At 42.9% G+C, this 20,263-nt stretch overlaps 4 protein-coding genes across 5 annotated transcripts; 1 reads left to right on the top strand and 3 right to left on the bottom strand.

The window, feature by feature from the left end:
• Positions 1-301: 301 nt before the first annotated feature.
• Positions 302-6,723, bottom strand: scd (stearoyl-CoA desaturase (delta-9-desaturase)). Its single transcript, XM_020082653.2, has 6 exons — positions 6,321-6,723; positions 5,775-6,043; positions 4,206-4,336; positions 3,895-4,100; positions 3,247-3,479; positions 302-2,476 (listed from the first exon to the last, which is right to left on the bottom strand). Exons 2-6 carry the CDS (start codon positions 6,019-6,021, stop codon positions 2,277-2,279), a joined length of 1,017 nt encoding a protein of 338 aa, XP_019938212.1. The 5' UTR covers positions 6,022-6,043; positions 6,321-6,723; the 3' UTR covers positions 302-2,276.
• Positions 6,724-7,880: 1,157 nt separating this feature from the next.
• Positions 7,881-12,471, top strand: dnajb12b (DnaJ heat shock protein family (Hsp40) member B12b). The gene is made up of 9 exons (XM_020082944.2): positions 7,881-8,235; positions 8,861-9,038; positions 9,144-9,289; positions 9,384-9,557; positions 10,010-10,080; positions 10,256-10,365; positions 10,802-10,974; positions 11,124-11,240; positions 11,347-12,471. The coding sequence occupies exons 1-9, from the start codon at positions 8,103-8,105 to the stop codon at positions 11,364-11,366; spliced, it is 1,122 nt and encodes a 373-aa protein (XP_019938503.2). The 5' UTR covers positions 7,881-8,102; the 3' UTR covers positions 11,367-12,471.
• A 477-nt stretch (positions 12,472-12,948) lies between these two features.
• Positions 12,949-15,082, bottom strand: ddit4 (DNA-damage-inducible transcript 4). Of its 2 annotated transcripts, none has more exons than XM_020082724.2 (3): positions 14,922-15,082; positions 14,570-14,775; positions 12,949-14,058 (listed from the first exon to the last, which is right to left on the bottom strand). In XM_020082724.2, exons 2-3 carry the CDS (start codon positions 14,748-14,750, stop codon positions 13,559-13,561), a joined length of 681 nt encoding a protein of 226 aa, XP_019938283.2. In that variant the 5' UTR covers positions 14,751-14,775; positions 14,922-15,082; the 3' UTR covers positions 12,949-13,558. The 2 variants fall into 2 exon arrangements, with proteins under 2 accessions (XP_019938283.2, XP_019938284.2); XM_020082725.2 differs by having other exon boundaries at positions 14,570-14,772; positions 14,922-15,081.
• Positions 15,083-16,465: 1,383 nt separating this feature from the next.
• anapc16 (anaphase promoting complex subunit 16) lies at positions 16,466-20,120 on the bottom strand. The gene is made up of 4 exons (XM_020083500.2): positions 19,982-20,120; positions 19,625-19,778; positions 17,206-17,280; positions 16,466-17,111 (listed from the first exon to the last, which is right to left on the bottom strand). The coding sequence occupies exons 2-4, from the start codon at positions 19,764-19,766 to the stop codon at positions 17,002-17,004; spliced, it is 327 nt and encodes a 108-aa protein (XP_019939059.1). The 5' UTR covers positions 19,767-19,778; positions 19,982-20,120; the 3' UTR covers positions 16,466-17,001.
• Positions 20,121-20,263: the final 143 nt, after the last annotated feature.

Genomic DNA, 20,263 nt, shown 5'->3' with positions numbered 1-20,263 from the left:
GGATCCAGATTAAATGCTGCCGTTATCAGAGTGAATGTTCTGGGCCGGCAGCAGCTGACGCCACATCACCAGTTTCACTTGTCAAGAGCCATGACGCTGAGAGACTGCCTGTAAGAAAAAACTAACTGAGAAGCAGCTGGAGGGGAAGATTCAAGTGTGCGATCGAAGGCTTCTGATGGATTTAGTGCAAACATAACAATCTTAAAATTTAAAGTGTAGCTGAAGATATTGATCAGAAAAAGCAAACACACAGCAGGTGAGCGTAAAGAGAAAAAGAAAATTGAATTAAATTACGAGTGTATTGAAAATATCGTGACTTTTATTTCAGAATAGAATACAGTTTAGATTTGACATGATCATTCAGACTCTCCATCCTCTGGGTCATTTAAGAAAACTTTGACGCTCTGCACTAGATAGAGGGAGTTGTTGGCAATGTTGAGATATTTCACTGTCAGGTTTGGTTTAAGTGAAGTCTTATGATGATTGGAAGTTTTCATAGCGAGATGCTGTGAAAGTACAGTTGGCACATCCAGCAGGGGAACCGTGAATCTCACGATTAAACATCTGCAGCGAGTGATTAATTAGAATCAGATTCTCCTCCATTTGCAGCTACAGTCCCATGATGTTGTCATGCAACCATTTGCCTGAATTAAATAAAAGATAATCAAAACAATAAGAAATATGTTGGACCTGGAGCTTCAGCCTGTAAACATGGACCTAAGTCAGGTTTTATATCTTTATCTGGCAGGACATGAATAAGATATATATATATATATTTATATATATTTGTGTTTATATGTATATATAAGGCATTAAGTTGTATCCTGACTCTTAGGGAGAAAAAAGTACACAAATTTGGTATTTTTGATTTTTAAAAGAAGGTCTGCCAATTCTTGCAAAGCAGAAACAGGTTCAGGTTAAAGCAATATTCTTGTTTGTCAATGAGAAAAAGAATAAACCAGAATAGACACCTGAAATCTGCTGGAAACCCACACCCCCCCTGTCACCATGGCAACACTTCTGTTGATCCAAAAAAGCGATGCAGCTCCACGGTTACGTCACAAAAATAAGACGCAGCTCTGCCATCGATAAAAAAAACCCAAAAAAACACCTCACTACAAACACCTACTACGGTATATCGTCATGCATGGGGTGGCATGTTGTTTAGCAACGCCAGAACTGTCACATGACTGTGCTGCTGCTACCTCGACCAATGAGACGTCTGCGGCAGGTGTTTGTGGCCAAAGGAGGAACATGTTGAATACCACAACGAAATGAATTTAAAAAAAACTTCCACAATGAATTTTTAGAGAAGAAGCAATATTGACTTAGCGTGCTGGATAGAGACGGTTATATATGAGTCAGTCGACAACAGGCACCATCTTGTGTTATGTAACCATCAAAAACACACAACACATTGCATGGTTCTTAGGTAAAATAACATTTATCTGTCACTAGGAATATTTATTGGCAGTTTTAATTTATAGATTGTCTCCAATTACTACACAGACTAAATAAAGCATTAGTCCTTTTCGAAGTTCTGTTTTCCGCAGACAACAAACCAGTTAGACACAGAAACAAACCGCATGACTGAGGTTCCTGGCTGTCACCGCGTAAAGAAATGGTCTGGGTTCCCTCAGTCATCCATCATGTGCAATATTTCATAAAAGCCAGCAACTTGTTTTTAAAGAAACTAATGTGATTTTAACTCTCTTTAAACTTTTACAGATCTTAGAGTGCTCCAAATCTTAATTTATATCAGAACTGTAAAAATCGGATGTAAACTGTCAAAAAAAGGCAATAGTCTCCAATCAGTATCACAACTTATCAATTAAAACGTTGTTCCTTCACGTTCCTGAACTCCACTTCTCATCTATTTTGATTAATAATTGAGTAATACCTACATAAAAATGGCTACATGACTGATCTTGCATGAAGAAATGCACACCAAAGTGGCAAAACAGCAGAGAATGAAGTTGACTTTTAAAACGTATCTACTTCAGATCTAAAACATCTTTGCAAGACCTTGGCCCGACTGAACAATGTAGAAACTGAGGCCAAGAGCTTAGCAGAATGTTTTTTCTTTTTTTTTTTGAACAATTTGTTAAGTTACGGCTACAAAAAACCACAAAAACAAGCAAAATGTGGTCAAGGCCCTCATGAAGCTGACGTTCATCCTCTGAGGATGAGAAATGTATAGCTGTCAAAGACTGTGAAGCTTCTTCTTCTTCCTTTTCGGTTGTTTTCCCCTCGAAGCTGACCACGGCGCGGCGATCTTAGCCACTCCGGTGGCTCCCGTCACCGGTGCGCTGCATCCGGGCCAGGACCAGCTCGTGGGACACTCTCTTGCAGTCCTTGGCCAGACCGAAGAAGCACATGAGGTCGATGAAACACGTGGTAAGGTTCAACTTGCATCCGAACTCACTGGTTGCATAGTCATAGGGGAACGTGTGGTGGTAGTTGTGATATCCCTCGCCTGTGAGCAACGGGAAGCAGAGATTAGCACTTCAGACTGAAAACAGACGCTTCGACTGATTTAGGACCAGTTGAGTGAAAATTAACAACTTCGATGTGATTAAATCCAACAAAGAGATTGTTTTCAGTCAAGATAGGAGTGCATAGAGGTATATTATTCACAACACCGGCATTATTATGCATTGTTTGCACAAGAGTAAAGTTCTCGTAAAGCACTACAGAGACATGCAACAGGTTTTGGAAAAACCTGTTGTCGCTAGCCGTGCTGATCAATGAGGTGATGTTGGTGCAGTGGCTCTATCTGGAAGTGCAGCATTGTCTGACCGCTCTGAAATACTTTGGATGTTTTTCACTGTTTCCTGATGTTTTATAAATTGGTGTTTCGGTTGGACTATTAAATGATTATGGGTGTGACTGAATGATGACACTCTAATGTTACATTAAAGGTCTGAAAGAGCCTGGAAACGTTGTTTAGCACTGATTTCCATTATTGGTTCGCATCTTAATTGACATGCACTGCACTATCTCTGATGTCGGCAACAGTTGCACATGTACAGAAAAGTAAGAAATTCATATCACCATGAAGCACTAGTCTAACGTATCTGATTAATGTTGCACAATTGATGTCACAGAGAATTTAAATACTAACCCCTAAAACATAAACAAGAATAAACACTTAAAAATGTTAAGTCCTGTCTCAACTTTGTGACTCTGAGTTACTTTCTTTATCTTTTTTTCACATTAGATAACACTTTCATATGTTCTCCATACCTATAGCGCTGAACGTGACAAATTTGTTTTCCCTGGGGTTGATGTGCTGGTCATAGGGCCTGTTCCCCCACATGTGCGCGGCGCTGTTCACGAGCCAGGTGGCGTTCAGCACCAACGTGTACCTCAGAAGCGCCGGGACGAAGTACGCCACCCACAGGGACTCCCCCCACAGGTACCAAGGCACGGACATGGGGATGAAAAAGCACATGAGCACCACTGACGGCTTGTAGTACCTGTCAGGGAGAGACAGTGGGTGGAGAGTGGAAAGAAAGGAACTCAGTATTTACTCAGTGCAACGTACACATTGAACAAAAAGTGCGCTGCTTGCTAGACATGTACACGCCCTCACTTTCCTTTTCATGACACAGTTTTCACTGAAACCTTTTGCATATCTCTCCATGCATGAATGACATGTTGGTAGTTGTCACCTGGTTAAACCAGAAAAACTAAATTAACTGGCACTGCATTGCATTTGTGTTAGGTAAATGTAGTGTAGGCCAAGGTTTTTTTTGCATTTGAGAAATTGTTTCCAGCAAAAACCACCTGACAAAAGTCTAAAGTTCTTTTTTTTTAACAATTTAACACCTTGCATGGATCATTGTCTTATATCTCCAAGTGTAAAATAAATCATTCACCGAAGTGACTTACTTTCTCTGAAACATTACAACTTTGTCGGCCCGCAGGTCAGTGAGCTCCAGCTTGCGTCCCTTCTCGATGACGTCAGGGTGTTTGCGCAGCATCAACCAGCCGATGTGAGCGAAGAAGAAGCCTCGGACGGCGTTGTGAGGGTCCGCGTCCGTCTCTGAATATTTGTGGTGAACCCTGTGGTCCCGGGCCCATTCAAAGATATCATTCTGAGGGTTTTAAATAAAGACGGAGATTACATACAGTGTAGGACACACCATGGTATTAACACTGTAATGAAAGTGTGTGCCAGTAGAGCTGTTATTTGCAGGTACCTGAAATGCCATGGAGTTAGCAAAACCAAGAAAGATCCTTAGGGGTAATGAGGCCTTGTAGGATCTGTGACTCCACAGGCGATGAGCTCCTGCAGTAACTCCTAAAGCACTTATCACAAAACAAAGTACGGCTGTGGAAAGAAATGCAGGACTAATTAGTTTGACCATGCTATACTGATCTGTTCCACACAAGAGAACTGATACTGCTCGTTGCAAAGTCTTTGCATCATCGTCTGAGCTTGAGGGCAAATCCTGCAGCATGTGATTATTTTATCAGTCCTCTATCACAGTATCTGTGTGACTGAAAGAAATTGTCCAAATGTTATTTTCAAAAAGCAGAAATGATTAATGTGCTCATCATTGTAGTTTATAGAACTTTTCCAGTTTATTAAAGGCAACAAATCTGTGAATTTGCCCCCAAAAGCTCTTGACAATACAAATGAATGAATCACCTGAGCTTTCCTGCACAAGGTTTCTATTAATGTTTACAATCCACCTTTGACTGAACTGGTCTGTACTCCAGTATCTAAACTCCATTGAGCTGCGACACTCTAATGTATTTATATCATATCAGATGATGACTGGATGGATAAAACCATTTGATGATTGCATGTATGACATGTATGATGAAGCTGGAGGCATTAACATCTACAGTCCTCTTTGCTTTAATTAGAATTCTTTATCTTAACATCATGTTATAACTGCTTTTATATATTATCGTATGGTTGTTTTCATTATTAGTTCATTTGCAGATTCTTTTCCAGAATTATCAACTTGCCAAATATTTCCCACAATTCCCCCAAATATTTTCCAGCGTGGTAAATTCAACAGTTATTTTCCAGCGTGATCGATTTACGGATTCTTTTACAGAGAAACTGACTTGCTTATTATTTTGAGTAGTTGTATGGTCTATAAAATGTTTTTAAAAATCCAATCACAGTTGCCAGGACATTTTTTTCTTTGTTACATAAACAAATCCGAATCCTCGACATACTCAGTTTGACATTGTGAGCACTACTGCTGAATGTTTGTGACATTATTAAAAACTCTGACACCGATCAATACTCAAAGTATTAGCTGGATTATTTCCTGTTGATCGATCAATCAACACGTCCTGTCATCTCTTCTGTGTCGTTACCTAACAGCAGCTCTCTGCCCCCCTGTGCAGCAGCAGCAGTCTGCAGACACAGGCGGTGGGTGACATTAAATCTCGGATGATACGTGCCTCATCCATACTCCCTATACACTCCCTTACATGCAGGCTACTGGGAGGATTATGCACTGATGTAAGCGACCATGTTTTTGCATGCATGCACCAGTGGGGAGAGAGAGAGAGAGAGAGAGAGAGAGAGAGAGAGAGAGAGAGAGAGAGAGAGAGAGAGAGAGAGAGAGAGAGAGAGAGAGAGTGGGCCGGGCTGCTGACATAACAGCTGAGATGATGTTTGGAAGAATGTAACTGAAAGAATAAAAAACTCCCCCCACACACACACACACACACACACACACACACACACACACACACACACACAGATCCCTGCGCAGTAACAGGTAGAGGTGATGTGCACTTACACCAGAGCAAGGTCAGGGGGGATGCTGAGGGGATGAGGAGGACGCCGTACGCGGCAGCTACATGCAACACGGTCATCAGGGCGACGTTTTTCCACACGATGACCCGGGGGGGTTTGGGCCCCTCTTTCTCTTTGTACGTGTGATCCAGGACGTCTTCTCTGTTGGCCTCCGCGGGGACGCTGCTCCCGGTGTCGGGCGTGCGCGGCTGCTGCTGGGGCTTCTTCTCCAAAGCCTCCGCCTCCGTCATCGTGGCTGCGGTTCGGGCGATGCTGTGAGACGGGAGGAGGGAGAGAGAGAGAGAGAGAGGGGCGTCGGTGGAGCCTCAAACACACGGTGGTGAAAGACACGCGTCCATCTTTACAGTATCATTATCATTCTTCTTTTTCCTGCTATCCAGGTTAGCTAGCTAGCTGCGTGGATGTGACGATGCTGCCGCTGACTTTCTCGCCGAGAGACGACACTCTCTTACGCGGTTGCGTAACGCCGATGTTACACCTGTGGAAAGAACGGAGGGATGAACTGCGGAGGGGGAGAACAACAACTCACCGACAGACGAGTGGAAACGAGCTTTTCCTCTCTTTCACCGGATGTGAAAGGCGGACACGGGGCAGCCTGCTGGGTCGCACGCGGAGAGAGAAGCGGAGAGAGAAGCGGAGGCAGAAGCTGTACAGCGCCGCAGAGGAGCATCAATGGGAGCCGGGGCTGGAGGTGCGAGCGGCCAATCAGCGCGCAGAGCTCGCCTCGGCCCCGGCCTCTGATTGGCTGCCTGTTTATCTGCTGTTCACCTTTTATTCATTCCGCTGCCAGATGTATATTTACCTCCGCGCGGCGGCAGCAGCTGCACCGCTGTCTAGACGCGGAGGGACTTCACCCTGTGTCCGATCACGCGTGGATCTGACACCACGGTCTCATGAGCAGCGTTTCAAATAACAAGAAGCAATTATGTGAAGTGAGTCATGTTGGGTACTCGCTGTTCTCACAGGAAAACCTCAGCCCGCCCACAGGAGAGCACAGCTGGGGCACGTCACCCACACCCCACACCCCTCCACCGCACATACAGAAACCCCTAGAATGATGACAGGAATATATTATACTCTTATATATATTATATATATATATATATATATATATATATATATATATATATATATATATAACCACGTCGACGAACGTGGTCTATAGGTGCTGTGTTAATGTTTGAAGTGAAAACAAGTGAATACATCCTCTTCATCAAACACAATGAAATAAAGCTTTCTTCAAATGTTTCAGATTCTTTTACAGAGTTATCAATTTGCAAAGTATTTTTTTCGACTAATCGACTTTCACATTAGCCTATTTTCCAGAGGTATCAATTTTTCAATTCTTTTCCAGAGTAATCAGCTTGCACATTGTTTTCCATAGTAATTGATTTATCAATGATCCTTCATACTATTTTCCATCGATATCGACTTGACGGTGCATTTTCCAGAGTCTGCCATTAAAAATTGCTGATTATTTTACTTACTGCATCGTTACTTTCTTTTTTAATTTAATGATTTTTTTCCATTAATATCTACTTAAATGAGAATGAGAATGATTTTCATTCATGTTGTGAATTACAGACTAAAATCACTGCTCTAACTACTTGGTTGTGTGACGACTGTTTGCAAACCAAATTGCCCCTCTGGGATGATAAAGACCACCCCTCACCTGAACCCTTAAATATATTTTCCAGTTGGTGTAAGAAGTCTATTTATTGAGTCACGAGTTGATCACTGGACTGGGAACAGATCCAGGGGTCAACATTGACTGAGTTTTAAAAAAAATCCAAACGACTGAAAGAGATGGAGCATTTCACAAAATGTTTTCATGACCTATGAAAGAGGGGGAAGGCCTGGATACGTATTCACTTGTTCCTACCTCAGGGATTTACTTGTAACATTGTTGTTAAAGTTGTTAGCTGTGTTTTTTTTTTTTTTTTACTTGCATGTTTTACTATTTTTAAAAACTTAACCTAAAAGAAAACTCGTGCAGATGCTGGTCTGAGAACAGTTCACACATGTTCACTCCTCAGGGACCAATCAGAAAGCTCCACCTGCAGGGCCCTCATCTGAAAACACGCGGTTTGTCTCCATCTAGTGGTGAAACAAGGCGGCGCAGGGAGCGAACGCTGTCATCACATCGCGCAAACGGGCTCCAACGTATTTCCAGCTCCTCCAGACTCCAGCAGCAGCATCACAGCTCTGACGGCTTCATGTCACCAGCTGACGGGATCTGCAGCATCCACATGACGGCATCAGCCGGCGCCTGTATTTACTCCTGCCCCAGTTTTCTGCTGCTGCTGCTGCAATGGAGGTGAACAGGGACGAGGCGGAGCGCTGCATCGACATCGCCACTGCGGCGCTGACCAACGAGCAGCCGGAGAAGGCGCAGCGGTTCCTGGAGAAGGCGCAGAGGCTGTTCCCGACAGAGAAGGCCAGGGGTGAGTCAAAATGGCCGAGCTGGAGTAAAGGGAAGCAGGGGGGGGGATCTGGGTAGGGAGGGAGGGAGGTGGGTGCACAGCAGCAGCATCACCTGCAGCATCCAGGATGAGCCAGGGCCTCTCAGTTCCCCTCCAGCTGCAGTCACTGTGTGCACACAGCAGATAGTGTGTTAAAGTACATTTACAACCACAGTACCCTGGTGGTAGTTTTATCTTAACTGTACATGAAACCGTTTACAAGGAGTCAGTGATGTCACTGGCTACTGGCTGGTTTATTTATTAGAAAGATAAACCTAGAGAGTCAGTTCCAGGGCAAGAAATACAGCCAGTGGTGTTATCACATAAGATATAATGAGATGAGATGAGATGAGATAATCCTGTAATGGTCCCACCATGAGGAAATATATTGTGTTGCAGCAGCAAGAAATGAATACACTCAGTAAAGGTAATACTTATGTAAGAAATACAATACAAACACAAGGAACCGTAAAAGATCTTAGACTCTTAAAGTGTTTCTGGACCTGGCTAATCTGACCAGATCTGTTTTTTTTTATCTCTCCATGCACGTGTGTTGAAAGCCTGAATGTCTTTTAATTCTCTCAATGGTGTTTTGTGTTGGATCTAGTTCTGCTGGACCTGATAGCAAAGAATGGATTCACACCCAGAGCAGGCAGCCACTCAGAGTTCAGTGGGAGCTCGGGTCCTCGACATCGGCAGAACACCAGTGAAGATACGAGACCTCAAGAAAAACCCTCAGATGCCTCGAAACCCTACACGGCGGATCAGCTGGATGCTGTGAGGAGGTAAGACCGACTGACACAGAGGTATATTTATATAACTCTATATATAGAGTGAATATATTCACTGTTTTATGGAATCTGAAAGAGAGTCGTATGTTTTCCTCGCAGGATAAAACAATGCAAAGACTTCTATGAAATTCTCGGGGTCCAGAAAGACGCACCTGAGGATGAACTGAAACGATCATATAGAAAACTTGCTTTGAAATTCCATCCAGACAAGAACCACGCTCCAGGGGCTACGGAGGCTTTTAAAGGTAACATGCAGGAAACCGTGGTTCAACAATGATCAAAGTCTTTTCTTTGTGATGCTCGAACCTAATGTGACTTTTCATTTTTACTTTCCACCAGCTATCGGGAATGCGTACGCCGTCCTGAGTAACGCTAACAAAAGGCAGCAGTATGATCAGTGTGAAGAAGAGAGGCAACATCCTTCCAGACATGAACCCGGTCATGGAAACTTCGAGCCAGACATTTCACCTGAAGACCTCTTCAATATGTTCTTCGGAGGAGGATACCCGTCAAGTCAGTGCCACTGCTACACTGTGTGCTTTCATACCATAGACTGTAAATAAAGATGGACAACCTTATGGCTCCACAAAAGTGAAGCCAAAATGCCTTGATCGCCCCCTGTTGGCTGGCTGCACCATAGGTCATAACCCTGCCTCCTCCATGTTAACAGGTGGACCAAACTAAAAAGGCGAAATTTCTCTCAAAGATGATTTCTTTGTGTTCATTTTGGTTTTAGTTTGTTATTTGATGCTTTAAATACAGGGCGATACGTCATTATTGACAAACTGACTCATGATTGTTTGACTGTGTCTGAATTCGTATATACGGAAGATTTTGGCTTAACTTCCTGATAGTGGGAGGAAGTGGAGCTGTGTTGTTCACCTTTATAAACAGTCTATGTTTCAATCCAGCTTATAGAGGTTATGATCTGTTTATTAAGTGCTACATGTGCTACCTTCATCCAGGTAATGCTAACGTGTACGCTAACGGGCGGATGCGTAATCCAAGGAGAGAGCGACAAGAGCGACCGCGAGATGTGAGTGTGATGTTTTCAATCTCTGCAGACTGCAGAGTGCATGTCTTGTAATGTTACTATTTAACAACAGGGGGAGACATCGAGTCATCTGAGATTTTTTTGTCCTCTGCAATATTCAAGTGTCTGTTTTTTAAAGCAGAGAAAGGTTTGAACGATCGTCATGTTTCCTCTGCAGGGGGGTCTTGCTCTCTTCGTGCAGGTCATGCCCATCCTCATCCTGGTTATTGTGTCAGCTCTCAGTCAGATCATGGTCAACACCCCCCCCTACAGCCTCAGCTTCAGGCCGTGAGTTTGATCCCTGCTCTGAAATAACACTGTCACACAACAATTATCTTCACGTTACATACAAATTCAGTGTAATCAAACCATTGATTGTTAATTGTGAGATCTTCATGCAGTTTTTGAACAGAAGCAATTTGAGATGTCTCAGGTTTATAGATTTGTTTTCATGTTACGAGTTATTTTGCAGCCTCAGATGTATTGTGACTTGTCAGATTTAGAAAGAACCGTTCGATATCGCCTTCTCTTCGTTTGCTGGCTCCATGTGTCTGGCCTCTCTCCATGTTTGCCCGCCTTCATGTTCCAGATACGCTTCTGTCGTTTCTGGCCCGTACACCAGCCGTTATCATCAGAGTCGTGTGCACAGAGACAGACGGTGCCAGACCTGTCATTGTCGGACACGTGTTACGCCGCTCACACCTTTGTCTTATCTCCTGTGCAGGTCAGCAGGCTACACGCAGAAGAGGCTAACTGAGAACCTGAAGGTGCCATATTACGTTGGGGAGCAGTTCTCCAAAGAGTTTACCGGGATGAATCGGAGGAATTTAGAGCGTTCGGTGGAGGACGATTACATTTCCAACCTTCGCAACAATTGTTGGAAGGAGAAACAACAAAGTATGTGTGCCAGTAGAACAAATCAGGCTTATTCCTTTACTCAGGTGTGGATATTGGTTCTGCCAGTTCTGGGCAAAAGATTAAAAACATATTCTGGTTTTTATCACCTCTCCTCCTCTCTTATGTCTTTCATGAATCGCTTCCTGCAGAGGAAGGCATGTTATACAGAGCTCGCTATTTTGGAGACACGGATCTGTACCAAAGAGCACAGAGGGCTCGCACACCGAGCTGCGTCAAGCTGTCGGAGATCACAGCATCACAACACGGTTGAAGCTGCTTTCATAATCCAACACAAGTATCCAGAATCAAACTGAAAACTTTTTGTTTAGAGGCTACCTGCATATTCATTCATTGTTTTCCTGTCGTCTCTAGGTTTCCCTAATCAACACTGAAGTTTGCTGGCTGTAACTAGATGAGCTTTAACAATCCGGAGACCGACAACGACTCAACGAGCAACACAAACAAACCAGCAGCAATCTGCATCGAACTGAACTGAAAACAAACTGGATGAAACTATGAATTTTATTATGTGAAGTTTAAATGTAATATTAATGATATGAAAAGGAAAAGCCACTAAAAATAGCTCGTCCCCCTGACAAGACACGGGTCTGGAAAACCTTCACGTCCCAGTTTTGCCTGGAAGCCATGAACCTGGCAGAGCTCACTAGTTTTTTGTCTTCTTCTAAGAATGCAGTATGAAACGTCCATCAGTTCCCTTAAATTGCAATCAGCTTCACACGCTCATAGATATCAGTTCTCTAATGTGCCTGATTTTCTTCCACCAAGATCCATGAATTATTTCCTCGGAAAACCTTAAAAATGTTGAAAATAAAAATTCCTGGATCTTGATTTTCTGGATCTGCACTAACATCCACTGGATTCTTCCCTCACCCATAATCAACCAACCATCTAGCAGACTTGGGTTTGAACATAAGCTCCCTGGCATCCCTATGGATGTTATATATGTAGCAGCTGATTAGATACCACAGCGAACGCTTCCTCTTTCATTTTAATTAGTCAAATCAGTTGAAGAGACGAGTCTGGGGCTGAATTTTTGCTTGTTTGACTTGCACATTGTGAAACTATGCAGGAATAATGTGAAACCTCTGATGAATACACACTCATGTCTAAGGTTTGCTGAGTCGTGTGAGCACTGAGATCTGTCTTCTTTTTCTGCTGTGTGTGTGTGAGAGAGAGATAACAACTATGAAATGTCCCTTTACACTTTGCCTCCTTTAATTATATGAAGGATAGAGTGATATAATGTACTGTAAGTCGATGGCACTTCATAATAAACGCCAAAAGAATGAGAGATGTGCCTATCCACAAAAGTTCTATTGTTGGAGTGTACTGTCCTATCTGTTGTCACACTATTTGTTCATAGTATGCTATTTATTCTCTGTTTTGTTTTTAGTTGGGAACAGATTATCACACAGAACCTTTTTCCACCATGTTTTTAGTCCTGGATGAGAAATAAATGTGGATGCTTGAAACGTGTGGAACGCGACTCATTTGTCCAGAGCAGAATGTGGAAACATAAGCTTGAATCAGCACAAAACGTTGCCGGCTGGCTCACAGACTGAAGCTGGGAACTGGAAACATGGCTCTGTGCACGTTCACGTTTTGGATGACGTGCAGAATGTGCCCGGCCCCTGTGGCCACGTCATGCTCTTTAACCGCAAAAAGCCTTCAGCTGTTTCTGGCAGTTATTGAGAAATTTACTTCACTTTAAGTCACTGTTGTGCAAGATATGTCTGGTTCAGCTGATGTACATGACAAAATAATGAAGAGCATTCTTCACTTCAAATATCTCAGTGGAAGTTTTATGAAGTGTTTACTCAGCAGAATGGAGAAAACTTTTCCATTGCCTTTGTATAATAAATGACACGATTACCATAGGAAACATAACCCTGGATGTAAAACTGCAAACTAGATCTGACAGGGTTCATGAAATAAGTCGACAGAGAAGAGAGCTGTAAAAAAAATAATTTATTTGCGGTCATGAAAATACAAACTCAGTGCAATGTTGAAAAGTATTTGAATATCAAATAAATAAAGTTGAAAGCAGGACGGGGCTACACAGATACAGGATCAAGTTACATTGGAATCATTAGCCACAGCTTTACACATGTACTGCACAAGGCAAGCGCTGGTAGTCCTTTGTTTCAGTCACTATAAAAAGGTCCCTAATGGTTTGCTTATGGTAAAATTCATCACATACAATCAGTTAACTGCATTGTAAAAAAAAGAAGAAAGAAAACAATGTTTTTTAATGAATATAACCATATAGCTAGCTGCCATCATGTGGTTTCAATAGAAACTGAGGTACACACTTTAATACTTGCAAAAATGCTATTAACCATATGTAGCATGATAGTTACTTGTTGCAATTGATAATATGAAAATGTCAATGAGGAGCAACATCCGTTCCAGTACCATAAACTTGAACTACCTCACAGTAGAAACATCATCCTGGCTCCATCCTCACACCTTACACAGAAGGCATTACACATACAGTAAGAGTACTGCGGCCCTTCTGGGAGATTTACTCGGAATTTTTAAAAACACAGATCCCTTGCATTTCTTAACATTCCTCAATTAGCAGTTCTTCAGAACAATACAGTTTCTTCTTAATCACGCGGAAACCAGTCCGAAGTTTAATCGCTTGTCTCACTACTGGAGCAGAAGGAGACTTTGAGCTAAAAAGTCCTTGGATTTTGGGCCACAGCCCGCCTGACTCCAGCCTCAACACCAGAGTCAGCTGAAAGGTGGGGACCAGGTAGGGGTCCACGGACAGCTGCCCCATGCTCTCACAGACGGTCCCCTGCTCCACACACAGGTCAATGAGAGCCCCCCTCAGGCCGCAGGGCTCGCTGGCCGCCAGGTGAAGGAGCTCCTGTCCGATGTTCTCCAGGAGTTTCTCAGGGATGAGCAGTTTGGTGCAGCGCAAGGCGCAGTCCGAGTCTTTGGCTTCTCGCAGGCTTGTTGCGATGAGGTCAACTACATCTTTCAGGATCGTCTCCTCCATCGGGTCATAAAACAGGTATTCATCAGAGGGAGACAGGTCACTGGAGATGTCGGAGCCTGTTGTAAAAACACAATAGGTTAGAACTGGAACCAGGCATCGAGAGGAGAATGAAATCTGTCGTCTAACAAAAGGATTGCGAGTAGGGCTGGGAGATTTTTGACCGAAAAGTAACCTCATTTATAAAGCACCTTTAAAATGGTGTTAACAAAGTGCTTTGGCAGACAAAGGATTCTCAGGGGTACGCTGATAAAAACTATTTTTAGATGAAAGCAATAAAAAGAGATATAGATCACTTTCAAATATTCATTATCATCACATTCTTTTTATTTATTTTAAGTTTAAAAACAGATTTTTGCCCTTGAATAAAAAGTTGTAGTTTTACTTTACCAGCAGCAACATATTTTACAAATGTGAGGTAGATCACCTATGTTATACTTCCTCACTGTGTCTGCACAATGCGTGTACGCAATACAAAGGGACTTAAGATGAAAATAACATTGCATGTAATCATCGACATCGTTTAACCTCCCAGCCATTGTTACTAGATGCCTCTGCAGCATTGCTTACCTGAGTCTGACAGATCACTCCTGCTGCCATTGTTGTAGCCCAGCTCCAGGCTGCTGCTGCTGCTGTTCCCAGATGTGCTGAAGTCGGCGAGTCTTTGCACCAGTTTGCCCCAGGACAGCCTCCTGTCCACCGGGGAGTGGGGGGAGCCGCTGGCGTCGGTGTTTGCACAGAGAGCAGGCATGTTTGTCCTCTTCTGTGTTCGGCTGCTAACGAGGAAACAACGACAACAGGTCAGTGGAGTTGGAACAGAAAAACAAGTTGAGGCAAAGCTAGCAGGTAGTTTAGCCGCTGTTTAATCTGTTTAAAGGAGCTAACAAGCTAAGAAAACTAGCACTTATCACCCAATACTTACAGGTTATGTTAAGACGTCGCTGTGTGAGTCCGTTGTGTGTGTGAAGTTGTTAATCTCCACGGTTATTGTCTCGTAAACAACAATCTCGTCTGTCCTGCGTCTGCTCTGCTCTCCATCAGCTGTCCGAGCTCCGAGCTCCGTCCTGCAACAATGTTTATATACTGCCTGCTGGGCCACGCCCCCCGCCTCCCGGGACAGCCAATCAAAAAGAGAGGCACGCCATCTGACCCTGTATCCTGCCTGGTAACTTAGAGAAGGAAAAACAGCAAGAGGAGGAGGAGGAGGAAGAGGGGGATGGTGGAGATGAAGAGCAGATCCCAGTATTATGGAAATGTACAGACTTGCCTGCATCAGATTGTGTAGCATCTCTTTGTTTAATGTATCCCACCACCTCAGCATGGGTGAATATATATATGTGTGTGTGTGTGTGTGTGTGTGTGTGTGCGTGTGCGTGTGCGTGTGTGTGTGTGTGTGTGCATCCTCACTGTTGCTGGAACAGAGTCCATGCAGGCAGGGCTCAGCCTGATCAGTGTTGCAGTGCACATTACGTCACTTGTTTTGCAGGAGCATTACATCAGATTTCTCTCAGCTGCCACACAGGGGTGCAAACAACAAGATCTGCTGCATAGTGCAACACTGCGTACATACTGTAGAAGGGTAATAACATTATATTGTACTGTATGAAGATATGTGGCAGCTCTTTATCCTCAGAGGGAACAAAGAAAACATGCAGAGCTGTAGAAATACAGTTCGATTATGTATCTTGCATTTGTTTTTCTCTCTGACTTAAGATAGGAACACAAGCAAACAGCAAGCACAGTGGAAATATGCACAGTGCATTGCACAAACCGGTGTTGTGTTTCTCTCTGGCAGGGCCGCAACTGTAGCTGCCTGCAATGTTTGCACAGGGAAAAGTTCTTGGCGAGACGCTACATATGTGCTGCGTCGCCACACGTGAGTGGGATGGGCTGTTCTTTTGGTCAGGGAGGAACTGAAAGACGTGAACACGTGCAGGCACAGTATGTTCTGAGGGGATGTTGTGAGTTCAACGTCAAAAAGTTTTGGTGGGGGAGGAAAGAGTTTGTTCCCTTTTGTTTTACATCCAGAGGGACAAAGGTTACAGGCAGCTCATGGAAAAAACATACTTGTAAAAGTTACAGTAGTTCCAAGAAAGTTGTGTTGTAAAATGAGCTGTTGTTCAAGAAGGACATTTTAGCTGGAGCTTAATAAAAGGTGTGTCCTTTCATGTCGAGGGCTTTCAGACATTCACACTGAACAGTACGTTCTGTATGTGCCCACCCCTCGTTTGTTTAAAAACACTCAGTCACTGAGCAAAACACCAAGATCTGAATCTCTCCTCGCTGAACACGCACCGCAGGGACGTGACACTGAATCTATCACATCCATTAGTGTCAGGCTTCAGCTCCTTCAGCTGACGGAAAAACATTCAACAACAAACAACAAAGAAATTGAATTATCTATCTAGTGCTGCGGGTTGAGACAAACTACACGACACAGAGAAAACAAACAGAAACCGAACCATGACATGTTGAAGTTCGACTTTATTTACAAGCTTTCTCTGTTTTCTCAGAGATCCACAGAGAGGAGGGCGGACTGAACAGGCACCAGGTTTTCAGATTCATGAGTTACAGAGCAGCCAAGGGGAAAAACAATGTCTCACTTCAAGAGATTTATTACGTTAGCAAAGAATTTTCTTATCTCCAGCTTAGAGCACATTGGACTGGCAGCAATTTATTAGCTTAAACCAGTTGAAAAAGTATCAACAATCTATTACAAAAGTTTAATATGTTCAGATATTAAAGAAGATTTTAGTAAAGCAGAGTTTATCTTGATATGGAGCGTCAAATAACAAGTTGCTTTTAAAGTAATAAGTAAACCATGTTCATACAATAAAAGGAGTGATAAAATATTACATCTCACATTTTATATCTCCAGGTAACATTTCACACATAAACCCATAAAAGGAGGGATATAATTTATGAACTGAAATAAAAGTATCTCCTTCCCATTTCCTTATATTTGGCTGATTTATTAACCAAAGGCATCTGGGTCTCTTTACTTAAGATGGTGTAAATCCCAGCAGCTGTTCGATTGGTTTGTACCGCCACTCGTCCGCTTCCAGCTCCTCCACCAAGCTCGCCAGTTTCTCCATTCGAGACACTTGTTGATCTGGGAGATTGTAAGACAGTTGGTCCGTCAGCATATTAGTCTTTACTGCAGCAGGCAAAATAAACAAATTCTGCATATACAGGTACTGGCTTACCGTGTTTGACCTGTTTCAGTGTTGAGGCCACTTGGTAGCTGAATACAGACTCACACAAAAATCTATCGGAGCCATCTGAAAGGACACACATACACAAAAGTTTAAATGAGAAGATTTCTTTAAAAGATATAACCGCAACCCTGGTAATTAGGCTGTCAAGCTTTTTAAAGAAAGAGATCTTCATGTTAGATGTTTTATAATTTCAGTAAAAAGGCCCATTCAGAGTTATGAAATAGTCCAAAAAGAGACAACAAAGAGGAGCAGCTTGAGACCTTCAACGTCACTGCGCTCCTATTCATTACTTTGTTGGTTGTTTTTCACCTCAGGGCGCTCTGCTGCCAAACTAATCACGTTAATTAGTGTAGTTGGAGCTGCACAGGCCACAAAGAGGGAGTAAAGAGCCAGGTGGCCTTTCGCTCCCATAAACAAATCCTGTGTGTGGGGCAATGACGAGCCGGTGAATGATGCATGAGGGTGGGCCATTTAGGTCAAACAGAGAATAGACGTGTTCAAAATAAGTGCTGATTGATAAGAGGACACAAGCTTTGTGATAACATTTATTTTAGTTTTTAATTCAACTTCACAATAATGATGATTATCAACTCAAGTTTCCTAAATTTCAACTGTGTTTAAAACCAGTACTTAATACAAGTACTTAGATCTTTTACTTAAAATAGCAGAACTTCTATGTACATTTACTCCATCACAACTAAAAGTTGAGTGTCAAACATTTTACATGTGTATTAGTATATAAGAATTTAAGAATCCAAATTATTAGTACCAAAAGTAGAATGAGTCCGTTCATATAGGCTGGTTTATCATTATCAAAGACGAAAGTAATTCCTCTCAAAATGTGGGGATAGTATATTACAATAGAAATAGAAACCCTTGTGTAAAGTACAGGTACCCCATACATGACATGAGTAAAATAATTTGGATTCCACTCCTACATCTGTGTTTTTTGCAATTTAGGAAACAGGAGCAAAGTTCACAATTGTGAAAGAAATTTTGCAAATGTGAATAAAAGATGCTTAGCTGCATTTTAGATGTCCTGGAGAAAGCTGAAATAACCGTTGAGTTCGGCTTTAAAGCATCAGTCAGATAAACACGTGCTTAGCTCTGCGATCTGAATGCTTCATTCAGCACATAATCTGCTACTCTGATGAAAAATGATGTTGCATTTGCAAGAGAGGCACCAAGTATCTGAGACTAAGCTATGTGCTCTCTCTGATTGAATGTAACACATGCATTTTTTTACTCACTTTTACTTTACTTATCAGGCATGATTGTGACTGAGATCTCTTTTTCAAGAGAGCACAATAAAACATTCATGGTCAGATAAGCACACAATTAGCAAACAGACATAACACAACAAATACATATAATTGCAAGAGTCCTAAAACATTATCAAGATAATTAAGTTCCAAAGAAGTTTAAAGTTCATTCCACTGAAAAAGATGTGTAGCGTTGTGCCAAGATGAATGCGTACATAAGGCTAAGTCATTGATGGATCATGTTTTGTAGATGTTGAAAGAGATGTGAGGAAACAGTGGCGCTTTGTGAACGATGACGATTACTTCATTTTCTCTGTAAAGACGATCATCCAGCATTACAGGTACCAACGCTGAGTATGAAATGTGTCATTGTCGATAAAGCATAAACACAATGACAAACAAGATTTAGCTGATACAGCCTTTAAAGGGATAGTTCACCCAAAAATGAGAAGTGGTTCAGTCCACAAAACACTTTCAGCGGTAAACAGCCAAATCCAATACAACTGAAGTAACCACTTCTTCAAATGTAGTAAAACGACATTATGAAAAGCCCCGACATTAAAACTTAAAACTCACAAGCTCACGTCTCTATGCTCTCGCCCAAGGGGCAGGAGACTACATCAGTGATACTCAGCAGTAACTGCAGCTATGCTACTGGAACTAACGATGATACCGCGCACCCTTGTGAGTGAGGGCTTGTGTGTGGGTGCAAACGTGAACGCGGCTCCAGAGGAGAATAATGGTGGACAAAAACATGGTGTAAATGACGCCGTTTGAGTTGAATTTGAATGTCCGGGTTACGGACACTTGGCTGACACCACAGGAGCAGAGTGGAGGCATTTTACGTTTTTTTTCCTGTTGTTTTTTTACTTTTGAAGAAGTGGTCCCCAGTTACTTTGATTGTATTGGATTTGGCTGCAACGCTGTTTACGCCTGAAACTCCAATAAGTGTTTTGTGGACTCAATCGGCATAGTGGTGAGTAGATAATGAGTGAATTTTCATTTTGGGGTGAACTATCCCTTAATGCTAGTGTTCCTTTATGTTTGCTTGGCTCATCTGGAGTGACCCCCCCCCCCCCCCCCCCCCCTCATCTCTTCCCTAATTGTAAAGATGGAGACAAAGCTACAGATTCGTGTTTAGTTACCTTCCATCATCTCTCCTGCACCTTTAGGATATGTGTACAGCACTTTCCTGGGGGGGATGAGCTCTGAAGCGCTGAATCCGGATCCTGTCACCGAGCTGCCGCTTACACCCCCCGCAGAGGAGGACGAAGAGGACGCAGCCATCGTGTTAGAAACCTTTAAAACACACACGAGGCTCAGTTCAACCCAACACAGACCTGACAACTCTAACGCTTGTGGGCTTATGAAGCGATCTACTGTGAGTGGCTAGCAAGGAAGCTAGCTGTCCTGCTAACAGCCATAAAGTCAACAACCGGCCGCCATCAGTGTTATAAGACACATCACATCCATCACTTGTTGTTTAAACAGTGTGAACGAACCGTTGATGTCCGGATGAATCTGCATCGACTCTAAATCCGCGCAGTTGTTTCTGTTGTTTGTTTGTGTAGTTGTGGTCTTCCTCCCACTTTGCGACACACGCAGCGGTTTACGCTCCGGCCGCAGATTTGACAACTATGCGGATGCAGCGCTGCCGCCGCTCGTCAACGCGCAGGTCGATCTTTGTTTGTTTTGTAGATCTGCTGACGACAAACCAGCGGGACGTCGACCCAGTTAAACGTCACGACAATGAAGTCAGACTCCGAGTCGATGGTGAAGTTGAA

The sequence above is a fragment of the Paralichthys olivaceus genome, chromosome 21, assembly GCF_024713975.1.
Source record: "Paralichthys olivaceus isolate ysfri-2021 chromosome 21, ASM2471397v2, whole genome shotgun sequence".
Classification (NCBI taxonomy): Eukaryota; Metazoa; Chordata; class Actinopteri; order Pleuronectiformes; family Paralichthyidae; genus Paralichthys; species Paralichthys olivaceus.
This window is presented reverse-complemented; position numbering and strand designations above follow the sequence as displayed.

Excerpts from the sequence above, each read along its gene's own strand:
- dnajb12b (XM_020082944.2), top strand. The coding sequence starts at position 8,103 with ATGGAGGTGAACAGGGACGAGGCGGAGCGCTGCATCGACATCGCCACT. Across the intron at positions 8,236-8,860 it reads CCCGACAGAGAAGGCCAGGG|TTCTGCTGGACCTGATAGCA; the intron begins GTGAGTCAAAAT and ends TGTTGGATCTAG. Across the intron at positions 9,039-9,143 it reads CAGCTGGATGCTGTGAGGAG|GATAAAACAATGCAAAGACT; the intron begins GTAAGACCGACT and ends TTTTCCTCGCAG.
- ddit4 (XM_020082724.2), bottom strand. The coding sequence starts at position 14,750 with ATGCCTGCTCTCTGTGCAAACACCGACGCCAGCGGCTCCCCCCACTCC. Across the intron at positions 14,059-14,569 it reads GAGTGATCTGTCAGACTCAG|GCTCCGACATCTCCAGTGAC; the intron begins GTAAGCAATGCT and ends TTTTTACAACAG.
- scd (XM_020082653.2), bottom strand. The coding sequence starts at position 6,021 with ATGACGGAGGCGGAGGCTTTGGAGAAGAAGCCCCAGCAGCAGCCGCGC. Across the intron at positions 3,480-3,894 it reads GTTGTAATGTTTCAGAGAAA|GTACTACAAGCCGTCAGTGG; the intron begins GTAAGTCACTTC and ends TCTCCCTGACAG. Across the intron at positions 2,477-3,246 it reads TGTCACGTTCAGCGCTATAG|GCGAGGGATATCACAACTAC; the intron begins GTATGGAGAACA and ends CGTTGCTCACAG.
- anapc16 (XM_020083500.2), bottom strand. The coding sequence starts at position 19,766 with ATGGCTGCGTCCTCTTCGTCCTCCTCTGCGGGGGGTGTAAGCGGCAGC. Across the intron at positions 17,281-19,624 it reads TGCAGGAGAGATGATGGAAG|ATGGCTCCGATAGATTTTTG; the intron begins GTAACTAAACAC and ends GTGTCCTTTCAG. Across the intron at positions 17,112-17,205 it reads ACTGAAACAGGTCAAACACG|ATCAACAAGTGTCTCGAATG; the intron begins GTAAGCCAGTAC and ends ACAATCTCCCAG.